At 49.5% G+C, this 11,460-nt stretch overlaps 4 protein-coding genes across 4 annotated transcripts; 1 reads left to right on the forward strand and 3 right to left on the reverse strand.

The window, feature by feature from the left end:
* Positions 1 to 18: 18 nt before the first annotated feature.
* On the reverse strand, positions 19 to 1,196 carry F5J12DRAFT_722084 (homoserine kinase; the record flags this gene model as incomplete). The annotated part of the gene is made up of 3 exons (XM_051741343.1): positions 19 to 240; positions 293 to 412; positions 477 to 1,196. The coding sequence occupies 3 exons, from the start codon at positions 1,194 to 1,196 to the stop codon at positions 19 to 21; spliced, it is 1,062 nt and encodes a 353-aa protein (XP_051599350.1).
* A 406-nt stretch (positions 1,197 to 1,602) lies between these two features.
* On the reverse strand, positions 1,603 to 2,505 carry F5J12DRAFT_893145 (uncharacterized protein; the record flags this gene model as incomplete). Its single annotated transcript, XM_051747630.1, has 2 exons — positions 1,603 to 1,866; positions 1,918 to 2,505. The coding sequence occupies 2 exons, from the start codon at positions 2,503 to 2,505 to the stop codon at positions 1,603 to 1,605; spliced, it is 852 nt and encodes a 283-aa protein (XP_051599351.1).
* A 699-nt stretch (positions 2,506 to 3,204) lies between these two features.
* F5J12DRAFT_834313 (HAD-like domain-containing protein) lies at positions 3,205 to 4,824 on the forward strand. The gene is made up of 9 exons (XM_051745848.1): positions 3,205 to 3,270; positions 3,323 to 3,342; positions 3,411 to 3,582; positions 3,638 to 3,721; positions 3,773 to 3,815; positions 3,870 to 4,037; positions 4,097 to 4,247; positions 4,298 to 4,713; positions 4,774 to 4,824. Exons 1-8 carry the CDS (start codon positions 3,241 to 3,243, stop codon positions 4,347 to 4,349), a joined length of 720 nt encoding a protein of 239 aa, XP_051599352.1. The 5' UTR covers positions 3,205 to 3,240; the 3' UTR covers positions 4,350 to 4,713; positions 4,774 to 4,824.
* On the reverse strand, positions 4,012 to 11,273 carry F5J12DRAFT_940825 (uncharacterized protein; the record flags this gene model as incomplete). Its single annotated transcript, XM_051749687.1, has 41 exons — positions 4,012 to 4,636; positions 4,690 to 4,713; positions 4,774 to 4,883; positions 4,937 to 4,951; positions 5,018 to 5,264; positions 5,316 to 5,441; positions 5,495 to 5,517; positions 5,569 to 5,632; positions 5,689 to 5,818; positions 5,868 to 5,874; positions 5,928 to 5,977; positions 6,040 to 6,159; positions 6,210 to 6,312; positions 6,378 to 6,617; positions 6,667 to 6,728; positions 6,782 to 6,925; positions 6,972 to 7,140; positions 7,189 to 7,450; positions 7,503 to 7,595; positions 7,649 to 7,708; positions 7,755 to 7,767; positions 7,826 to 7,913; positions 7,966 to 8,014; positions 8,070 to 8,179; positions 8,230 to 8,535; positions 8,589 to 8,651; positions 8,704 to 8,730; positions 8,783 to 8,810; positions 8,860 to 8,905; positions 8,952 to 9,087; positions 9,137 to 9,167; positions 9,225 to 9,321; positions 9,368 to 9,431; positions 9,481 to 9,862; positions 9,914 to 10,028; positions 10,080 to 10,126; positions 10,183 to 10,223; positions 10,280 to 10,343; positions 10,397 to 10,573; positions 10,621 to 10,884; positions 10,935 to 11,273. The coding sequence occupies 41 exons, from the start codon at positions 11,271 to 11,273 to the stop codon at positions 4,511 to 4,513; spliced, it is 4,662 nt and encodes a 1,553-aa protein (XP_051599353.1). The 3' UTR covers positions 4,012 to 4,510.
* Positions 11,274 to 11,460: the final 187 nt, after the last annotated feature.

The raw sequence follows: 11,460 nt of genomic DNA on the forward strand, positions 1-11,460 counted from the left end.
TGTGGCCTGCACGTAAGGTTAGACCCCCTTGACCTCACTTCCCCCGACTACCTCAAGGAGTTTCCAGTCGACTTGTATATTCTCTTCCGCAAAAATTTCGCTTGCAGATTCTGCGATAGCCATGAAATTCTGAGTTGCCAGCGCCAGGATCGTCGGGCCAGCCCCTGATAAACAAATCCCAAGCAAGCCAGGGTGTGACTCGGGAGTGATCAATGAAGTCACTGCAGGCAGTCCGGGAATCTTCCGGAATAAATTAGCGTTCGCTTCTTTTTAAATGTTGCAGTATGCTCACCAATGCTTTTCGGTACGGTTGGTGGACGCGATCTTTCATCGCCTCGTATATTAGTTCTGGGTCTGGTGGTGACTGCCCTAACGCTGTTGACAGTACAGCCAGACGTTGCATGTTGAAAACCTTGTCAAGGAAGAAACAAAAAGATTTCAAGTATTGCACTAAAACCAGACGGAAAGCATTGTACCAAGTCTTTTCTGGAATACTGCATTGGCAACGCCTCTCTCGCCTTTGCAGTACTGAGCTCAAACCGAGGTATAATTGCGACAGCCTTGATGCTAGGGTTCCAACTGAACTTTACGTAGTGGCCAATGCCCACTGGAGGGAGTGGGGGAGACAATCCCCAATCTTCACCTGCGTCAGGAGGGTACTCGGGTAAGACTTCGGAGAGAGGGACTTGCGATGCCACCGTTGCGGCTGAATCAAGCTCCCTTAGATATGACCCGACGAATCCGCCGACAAGTGCCGCGGTGACGTTGTCTGGATGGCGCTCGATCATGAGTGCGTAGTCCAGTAATCGTTCGTTCGTGAGGTTGAGTTTTCCAAGAACGTTTCCAAGAAGGACGCCGGCAATGACTGCTGCGCCAGACGAGCCGAGTCCACGGCCGAACGGGATCTGATTGTCAGCATGGATACTGACAAGGTCCGCCGGGAATGAGCTTTGATTGTTGCATCGGAGAACGTAGAGCGCAACACGGGTTAGGAGGTTTTGGTATGGATTAAGGGGGACCTCGTCTGCGCCTTCACCGGAGTAAGTGATCGTGAAAGGCTCCGAGGATGGCGAGCCAAATTTGACGGTGAGTGTGAGGTATAGGGACAGTGAGAGACCGACGACGTCAAATCCGGGGCCAATGTTGGCCGATGTGGCAGGAACTTTGATCTCAACGGTTGGTCGTATGTCCGACATGTTGGTAATTACGGGCTGCTGATTGTGATACAAGCTAAGAACTTCCACCAATAAGTCATAAACGATCATCATGACCACCGATGCAATACTGAAACTTGGTCACTTACACGTCTTCCCCAGATCGCAGCTCGGTTGACACGCTCTCGAGAATAGATAGATCGCTGACAATCGCTACGAGAGCAGACCTCGGGTCCTCCTCGCATCGTGATCTCATCGTGATTAGCGACTGCCTGCCATATCAGGAAAGTTCAGGGTCACTGAAAGTTTATGTATTACTTAGGCAGAGTGTACTACATGCTGGCTACGATACAGGCGATACATTTATATCATAATGACAATTCGAGGAACGACCTTGAGCTGATCAACAGCTCACCGGATGTCATACTAGAATACAAGCAGATCATGCCTAACAATCAGTATCGTCAGCGCCAGATGGTGTAGGTGAAGGCGTAGCAGAGGTAGGTTCTGCAGGCGTTGGCGTTGGCGTCTCTTCCCCACAACCAGTGTCGTCTGCAGAGGGTGTTGGGGTGGGCGTAACGGGTGTCAATGTATTCACAGTGGGAGTTGATGCCGACGGAGCAACCGAGGGTGTTTGTGAAGGCATGGCGGAAGGTAGTGTAACGGCTGTCGTGTTTGAAGTGCCATTGTTGCCACCAGCAACGACGGAGAACTAACAACGAAAGATAAGTTTTTGAAGACATCGCGGACAGCAGAGACTCACATATATGGCATCATCTAAAGCGCCACGCTGGACGACAGGTACTAGCAAAGGCTGATGATTCATTGCCGCGCCGATCGAGGACATCCTGTATGAGCCTTCAGGTAGTCCGCCGGTGATATTGGTATACAAAAGACCCTGGGCATCCGCCCTGCCATTCAAAGCAGAAAAGAACGCAAACTTGGTGGGATCAGTAGGTGTGGTTTGTGTGAGATTGTCGAGCTGTTCAATAACGATGTGGGCGTGGCCCATAATTTGGCCAGTGGTCATGTTCAACTGCTGGGGAGCGGCAAGATAATTGGTGTCCGCATTGGCGAAGAACCCGGTTTCTAGACCCTGAACGGCCAGAGCAACCTGAAATGTGGTATTGGGTGGGATGACAGCCAAATTACTGGGCGAAACGAATTTGGCGCTCGGCATGTTTGAACTAGACGGGATGGCGCCCATGGGAGCTGGGTTACAAAAACCCGACTGCATTTGAGTGCCGTTGGTGATCGTCAAATTGAGCGTTGAACACCAATTAATGAAGTTGTTCTGAGATGTTAACGACGGAGTAATTCCAGGCTCTGAAGCCATTGCCCGTCGTGCCATTGTTTGCGAAGGCAGGAACGAGAACGGATTGAATGAGCGTAAGAGAAGCCTGCGAATCTGTCGTGTTGCCGCCCGAAGGACTGGTAGAGTTGACAGGGATCGTGGAGTTAGCGGGAACGGTCGTGCCATTTGTGCCGTTGATTGGACCACCCGTGGCATCAAGATAGGTGTTGTAGAGGGCGCCACGCCGCGTCAGACTTGGTCGGGCAGAGACAAGGGAAGTGAAGGCAAAGAAGGTGAATGTACCGAGTTTCATTATTATATCTAGAGATTTTTCAACAAAAATGAGGGCGGGGTTGGCCCAGGGAGCGAAGGCAACGAAAGACACAGACTCCGGGTCTGGATGAAGGAGAGTGGAATGTTTAAGTGTGGCCGGGTTGCTTTTATTGCAATCCTCGAAACTGGCGTAGCCGTAAACAATGGAATGTCATGATTCTGTTTATTTATTTAGCCCACCAGCACAATAGACAACTCGCCTGTAACCTCCGACACGGACCTGCAGCTATTTATATGACCATGCACGAAGACATGGAAGCCAGGTACGAACATTACCATGGACACCACTCACTGAGTGATGGCCATCTCATCTCTTCGAAGTCCCGCATTGTCCACTACAATAGTTGCCAAAACAGGACTGTTCCTGATTACGTCATACGTCTATAAATCTAATCTTATCTACGTACGTTCAAACGGCTTGCTGATCAACGAGCCTGCGCTGGCTGTCTCAAGGTTGGAATGATACCCTCTACGATCTCTGCTGAAGCCGTACGATTTCATTTCATTTCATTTTCCCTTCCCCCTCACATATTTCTTTCAGATTCTCTTCGATCTGGATGGGTGCGTGCAGACTGGCACTACCACAAGTCCCACGCAACAATCTGACGGATAATTACTTACCGCCTTAGAACCCTGATAGATTCGACACAGGGTGTGTTTAATGCTTGGGAGGAATTCGGAAAAAGACATCCTTTCATCGACGACCTCGGCTGGAGGGATGTGGCGCATAAGACCCATGGACGGCGGCTGGTCGAAACGCTGAAGCACTATTGCAACATCCCGGACGATGAACTACAGCAAGTTGGCCCGTTTCGAGATTCGTCTTGTTACGAATTGTTGATTTCTCCGATCAAAGGCGGTTTATGAGTTTGAAGATATCGTCATAGATCACGGTGGCGGACCTGAAGTGCTGCCTGGTGTACCTCAATTGTTGAGCGAGGTATTCTCGATTCCGAGCGTGAATGTTCAACAGCCCTGAGTGAAACCCTAGCTCAATCGAATCATACCCGACGGATGGACTATTGTAACCTCTGGTCAGTCTCAGTGACATGCTTTGGCTGGAGGTGCTTATCTTAGGAGTGCTATAGCTTCTAGCAGATACGCATCAGCTGCTCTTACCAGGTGTAACTTGCCTGTTCCAAGTAAAGGTTTCGTCACTGCGGATGACATAGCACCCGGACAGGGGAAACCCAATCCTGCTCCGTATCTCGCAGGTGCTCGTAGGATTAGCAGCGAGGATGATTTCATTACTAAATGTTGCCGGGTCTTCTCTCCGAGTTTATGGGGCTGTTGACTGACCGATGGGATCTTGCAGGTCTTGTCATCGAAGATGCTCCATCAGGTCTCACCGCAGGACGGAGGGCCGGTGCTGCTACGCTTGCAGTTTGCACCAATCATACCCGTGAATTCTTAGAGACTCGGGCCGGTGACGAGAAGCCCGATTTCGTCGTGGATAACCTCGAGCAGTAAGAGCACTACTAGTGCACGAAGATTTCGTCGACTGACAGGCATCCAGCTTAATTGTCCAAGTTCTTCCATCGGGAGGCTTGTCGTTAACCATCGACTGAGCAAGCGCGAGCTCTTTGGTGCCAAGCCTGGAGCAATTACACCATGACACATGAACGACATTCACAATCACTAGGTTGGCGAATGTCTATTTATGAGTAAATACAATCTGCCCTTGAAATATTTCTACGTTCAAAGTATTCTCTTAAGTTCCTTCTGGGATTTAAGTGGTCGTTTCCTCCCCATCTGCCATGGCATACAGTACATCTTCGTCGCCGCTCTGATCGACGAGGGCACGAAAACTTCCCCGCTCGTTCTGAAGTAGTTCTTTGGGACTCCCAAACTCGACCTATTAAAGTATGTAGTCAGCCATGACGAAGTTAGTGTGCTTGTTCGACGCACAATTCTTCCCGCGTCAAGTACCATCTAGGACAAATGCGAAATTATAGTTAGAGCTATCGTGGAGAGATGGGACTTCAAGCTCACAATTTTGTCAGCGTCCATGATAGTCTGCAGACGATGCGCAATGATCAGCTGGGTAACGTTCCGCATCTCATGCCGGAGAGAAGTTTGGATCGCCGTGTCTGTCTTGTAATCTATGGGGGGAATAAATGCATAATGAGAGAAGCATTATAAACTGAAATCGTACCTATGGCAGACGTCGCTGTTGTCGTATGTGTTTTGTCGAAAAAAGTCAATCGCCGAACACAAGCATTCCATACAAACATACCTTCATCCAGTATAAGCAACTTGCTTCCTCTGACCATGGCTCGTGCAAGCGCAATGATCTGACGCTGGCCAACGGAAAGGTTGCTACCACCCCCTGCGATGGCACTATCAAGAGTCAGTCTACCATCGTCCAAATCATCTTGGATGGCGAAGAGGCCAGCCGAGCGCAGTGCATTGTTAAGGGTGGCATCGTCATGCTGGTCGAACGGATCGAGATTCTGGCGAAGGGTTCCGCTCAGTAGTTCGGGCTACTGGAATGTTGAAGGTCAGAAACTAAGAGATAGATACGAGTGACGTACGATCTGAGGGATGATCGTGATGTTAGAGCGAAGGGCATCAAGGTTAATACCGCTCGTAGGGATCCCGTTGTAGTAAACATTTCCTTCGGTTGGGATACAACGTAATAGCGACAGGGTTAGCGAACTCTATAGGCCGCCTGAGTGATGCGATAGATTTGGAACTTTTGTGGCTAAATTACCTTTCCACTTCCCGTCCTCCCAACTATGATTAGATTTAGAAGTGGACTACGCAAGCAAGGCATACGATACGCACCAATACCAACTCTCTCTCCTGATTTAACATGGAAAGACAGGTCGTGCAAGACTTTCGGGCCATCCTAAAGAAATGAGATCAATGTAGCACGTGGATTGGCAGCCAGAAAAATCTACTAACACCCGAGTAGCGAGCAGAGAGCATTTCGACGGTGAGGTCACCACCTGTAGGCCAGTGGGCTGGAGGCTGTCCTCCCTCGATTGGCTTGGGTTCTTGCTCTATGTTGATGTAGCTGTTGATACGCTCAACGCTATAGCGCGGATTAGTTTCCCTGATTCAAACACACACAGAGAGCCTACCTGTTGCCTAGGCATCGAATAGGGGTAAACAGTGGATCTAGTATGTAAATGATGACCTACCGTCTACCTCAGCATTGTTCAAGATGCGGACCCAGAACAATATCATGGAGCTGAAACCAACTACGGCACAACTAAGAGATCGAAACGGCTTAGTTAACGGAAGATAACGGACCAGCCATGTTCAGAGAGAAACCGACGTTGCCAGCTTCGGAAGTGCGCCCTGTAAACAAGGTAGGCTGCAAGAGCGCTAGTAAACAGTCCACCGATGAAATCGATACGGATGCAAACCCATCTAGTCGAGAAGTTAGTTTCTACGAACAGAGCATCGAAGTTTTGCTTTACCGGTTTAAGTTGTAGAACATGCGTGCCGACCTCGAGTAGCAATCAATACGGTCCAGAGACTGAAGCCTGAAAGCATCTTGCGCTCCATAAGCTCGAATGGACGCTTAATAGGAGGATGGGAATAAAAGGTCAGCGTTGAGGGTTAAAGGTCTTCAAATAGGCAATCACTCAATCCTGCAATAGCCGCGCCGAAATGGCCAAGAACGGGCGCCTTCGCATTGCTCATCTCCCGTTTCACCGACAGTTGAGCTTTCATGTAAATCCGGCCAACCCATGTACCGACAACGCCCACAAGTACCCCTGGCAGAAGGAATAAAGGGGTAAAGAGAACGACTGCACCAAGCTTGAATAGGAGGCTGATGGTGAGTTCCACGACCCACGAAAGTTCCTGAGCAAAGGGTCCATCGGCTGTAAGTACGTCAGTAAAAAGTCACCGCATTCGAGTAGGCCACCATACTTGCGCGAATGTCTTGTGTACAGCGAGTAATGACGCGCGAAGTGGGCGTAGTGTCAAGCCATCTGTAATGCGTCAGAACGGAGGATACGTGTGCCTATATATGGGGTGGACACACCTTAACGTGGTACCCAAAATAGCTTCAACGAGTTTCTTGTGGATTGCCCGCGATGCCCTCAACGTGCCCCGGTAGTACAGTATGAACCCAGGGATATACAAGCAACAGCCAAGCAGAAGAAGGGCGCCGTACACAGACAAGTAGCTAAAGCCGTTGAATATACGTCGGGCTCAGGGAAGATCACACTCACAATTTGACATCCACCTCGGATGGCAACCTGTACTCATACTGTGAAGCCCAGTAGCCAAGGAACCAAGTTTGCACTACGCCTACAACTTCAGTTGCTGACATCAAGAACAGAAACGCGAACCAGAACAGCATGGTATGACCTCCACCGAGACCGGCGAAATAGAGTTTTACTACCGGTGGTATGAGTTCGACATCAGTAAAACGGGGTAGACACGTACGCGCAGACCAAGAAACGCGTCCTTCCAGAATTTCCTCTTCCAAGACGAGTTTTCCTTCTCCTTTCTTCGGCGGCGCCTGCTCAGCGCTGACGATAACTTCCTCTTCTATTTCCAAACCTTTCTGCTCCTTTGCAACTTCCGCAGCCAGTTTGTCATCTGTGGCGATTGCCTCCGAAAGAGTTCCTTGGCTAGCAATGCGACCATTCGAAGCGAGCGACACCACAAATTGCGCCACCGGGCTGACCATGGCTACGTTGTGAGTCTGTATCGGAACCTTAGCGAAGTAAAGAATGTTAACATTGGAATTCTCGAACCACAAGAATGATTGTGCGATTTTTAACCAGGTCACCAGCAAAACACTTCCCAACAATCCACTTAGACGTGTGAACGTCCAACGCAGCTAGAACCTGCATCAATCAGTCCCACCGAGCCAATTGCGCCAAGTTGTTCATGAACTCACATCGTCCAAAAGCAGAATTTCTGCGTTACTGTAGATAGCTCGAGCAAGCGTGACCCTCGCCTGGAACTAGTAAGAACCTTGGTCGAGTAGCCCTCACGTCACTCACCTTCTGGCCGCCACTGTAGGTAGGGATGCCATGAGTTCGTAGGTTTGGTTAACAATTTTTAGAAGTCGTACCTCAATGTGAGCCCCTTTTCACCCACTTCGGTGCAATCGCCGGCTTCGAAGAGCTCCAAATCACGCTCGAGTGCACATTGATAAATGACTTCAGCGCATGTAAGATACTCCAATACGGGAGGTGGAGGAGTCACTTTCACCTTTTTTATAGCGTGCTTCATTGTAAGGCGCTCCGAAAAGGATATTATCCTTGTGGAATGAAGCATTCACCAAATGATGATGCATGCTTTCAGAGTTTACTCACTCTGATAGTTTCATTCTGCACCCATGACTCCTGAGGGGCGTAAGCTACACCCCCCTTTCGTGGAAGATTATACCATGAATTGGGACTGGAAGGCACGAAATGCATTTCGCCTAGGAAAACATGAGAACAAAGAAAACCAGAATTGCGCGGCAAAACCAACCAAGCAAAGCCATGAGTAATGAGGTCTTCCCTGAACCTGTCGGCCCAACAACGATATTCATGCAACCTCGCTTGAAAAGGACCTCGCTGCCGGTCCGCAGCTTGAACTTGCGCCTACTCTGTGTCAATGTCCCGTTTGATTCATTCGACCAGGTGAAAATCGCGTCTCGGAAACCTATGACTTCTGAATTTTCGTCCCTGATCTCAGCTGGGAATATCTGGGGCTGGTCTTCTCCGTGGGAAGCGTATTCATCCAGAAGCTCGGTGTTATTGAGGAAGTCATTGATACGACCGAGTGAGACCTTAGCTGTATTCCAGACATCAGGGACCTCTCGCCTGCAAATACTACAGGGTGCTCACCTTGTATGATGGGGGGTAACATCCAGAATATCATGGCGAGTTGGCCTCTCATAATGTCAAAAACTATAGAGATCGAATTGAGAAAGCCCGAGTCCCAAAGCACTCAACTACTAACCTGTCATAGAAGAGAAGACCCGTGATGCTAAGCACCCGCTCAGTAACGGGGCTAGACTGCTACGACTAAGTGGCCATACCGGTTAATTGCTTTCCCATGACAACAGTCTGGGACGGTTGTCAAGCAAGATAAGGAAGAAGGTTCCAAGAAACGTACGTATGTTGTATAACAGGCCATCATGGTGAACAAAGGAATAACGAAACTGCGCAGCTCTGGAGTGATATCATTGGAATAAGCATGGCACTTACTTCAAGGTATTGTTGGCGAGGTCCAAAAGTCGGTACTTCCATGTCCACACGAGCTCAATCTCTCGTTTTTCGCAAATGCGTTCGTTCATTTTCTTCTCCCAACCGAAGAGTTTGATCATACGTAATGCATTCATAGCTAGGGAGTTCCTTATGAGATGTCTTTCGTCGAACAGCAGGCTACCCACTTTCGGTGACAGTCTGCACTCTCGCATCGGTCTTGGTAGCGCACAGTATTGCTCAGCTACATGGGATTGCTCGCGCCAATGGACTCACCTTTTCCATTTTAGTCCGCTGGACACTCTGTATCTTTTTAGCTACCATGCCAGGCAGAGGGAACAACAGAACCATGACAGCAAGACCAACGAAAGCACTAAGGAAGCATGAGGGAGCGAGAGAGGAAGACAATATGGCCGCACCTCCAATCCAAAATATGGTATAGGAACCAAGTACATAAGACCAGTTGCAAAGGTACATAGGGAACTGAGAGAGAGTCACGTTAAACCAGACAGAGTAAATGATCCAGACTCACAGAAAAGGAGGAAATCACGTCCGTCTGTGATGTTGCCCAGATCGGTGGTAATGAGGTTGTTGATCTTGCCAACGAAATTTTCCGTACTCGATGCAGACTTCTCGCCACCGGTATCTCCTCGTTTGCCTTCGGACTGTGGCTTTCCATTCGTCACTGACGCCGCTACGTCAGTCGTAGAGGATCGACCCTCGTCAGGGCTGCCTTCACGGCTACTCTCCACAGCAGTAGCAGACTCCGAAACGGAAGCGCTATCTGGAGTAGTTACTGTGGAATCAGCAGAGCCTTTGTCAGTATCCGGAAGTTCAGCTTTCATGCGAATCCTCAAAGCATGTTCGAACACGAGTTGCGTAATAATGCATTCGGCGCGAACAATCGAACGGGTCTGTAATCACCCATTAGGGAGTACGAACACGGTGGCATGAGATAAACCCACAGTCAGGAATATATACCACTGGAAGATTATGGACCCAAAGAATTGCCCAGCAAAAATGGCTACAATCCAAACCCATGGGCGGATAGTGGCACCTACGCCACCAGTCTCCAAATATCTACATGTCGCGCAGTTAGTAGTGTCAAGACAATCTAATCCAATGATTTACTCAAGAAGCTTGTTAATGCTAACGGGGGCAGCGAGTGTGGAAATGACCTGACGAAAGAGTTGTTTAAGTGTCCAGGTGCGTGAGATGCAAGGTAATGCCTTACACGGAGGACAACCAGAAACGTCATGATTGTATACTCGGTGCCTTTGGAATCAAGGTCATGAGCTATGGCACTACGGAAGATAACTTGGAAAACGGACGGAACACCCTCATAAGCCCAAAGAAGAGATGTCGCTTCCCCCCGCCAACGAAAGGGTCCAAATGCTAACGCCACAGAATAAGGCCAATAACTTTTGCCAAGGAAGGTTGGGACGTACTGGAAAACTCTGCTTTCTTAGATTGCGAGCGTAGTCGTAGTCAGCAAGAGGCGGCAATTGGTTACGGGCCAGATGTGTTACGCGCTGCGCCTTGAAGACGATGGGGTCTAGCCAAGTGTACAGAGAGAAGGACAACCAAGATGTTGTTTGTTCGGGATGAGGGAACTCGGAGGGATACTAAAACGAGTAAATCCGCCAGAAACCTGAGAAACAGGAAAACATACTTTCGGGTCAACAGGAATATACTGAGTAGGGCACATGACAGGTAAAACGATACTGGTCATCGTCAATATGACGAGTTTGGCCCAAAGTAAGCGGCCCTCTTGCGAATCCCGTGGCTCCTCTGTAAACGTTAACAGGGGATACAAATCCCGGTGGGCATACACAGAAAATAACGCGAGGAGCACGACCACAAGGTGGGCAGAAGCGGCGCGACTGTGGTTAAGTTTCGTCGTAACCGAGATCAATCCCAAGACAGAGGCGTATGCCTGCCAAACCATGAAGAACTGACACAAGGGAACCCACTTGTCGAACTTACAGCGGTTGCGCAGACTGCGAGTTGTGGTTGATCCAAAACTTTGAGTGCCGGAGAACTTTGTTCGGACGATTTCAACAAGGAGGCTATACAAAGCCCCAGAAACGCCAGACAGCCGAGAAACCTCGCAAACTTGAAACCGTATATAATGGGACCTCCCAAGGATATGATGAGGGGTTGCTCAGGACATTCGCTGAAGTCAGGACCTCTGTCCACGCAGCCTGGTTGCCTTGGGCACACGATCCGCGCGATGTATTTTCGCAATGCCTGGGCAGGAGAAGTAGAAGCAACTGCACTGAGGGCCAGAAGCACTGCAGACGCGATCGCGAGATAAGAGGGCATGGTCAGAGAGTCACCCAACGCGCTACCACACCAAACCCTAAGTCCGTGACTGTGGGGTACGAGAAGGCAATAACTTACGCGTCCGTGGAAATATTGAGCGCAACGAAGGGACTATTGGGCAAGACGACTTGCCAGTGTCCCGGGCCACTGAGCTGAGCTGACCAGGACATTTTTTTGCGGTGTGGGT

The sequence above is a fragment of the Pisolithus orientalis genome (genome assembly GCF_024613125.1).
Source record: "Pisolithus orientalis strain OTSU chromosome Unknown F5J12scaffold_16, whole genome shotgun sequence".
NCBI lineage: Eukaryota > Fungi > Basidiomycota > Agaricomycetes > Boletales > Pisolithaceae > Pisolithus > Pisolithus orientalis.

Coding starts and splice junctions, on each gene's coding strand:
- F5J12DRAFT_834313 (XM_051745848.1), top strand. CDS start 3,241: ATGATACCCTCTACGATCTCTGCTGAAGCC. Junction 3,271..3,322: donor CTACGATCTCTGCTGAAGCC/GTACGATTTCAT, acceptor TATTTCTTTCAG/ATTCTCTTCGATCTGGATGG. Junction 4,038..4,096: donor GGATGATTTCATTACTAAAT/GTTGCCGGGTCT, acceptor GGGATCTTGCAG/GTCTTGTCATCGAAGATGCT.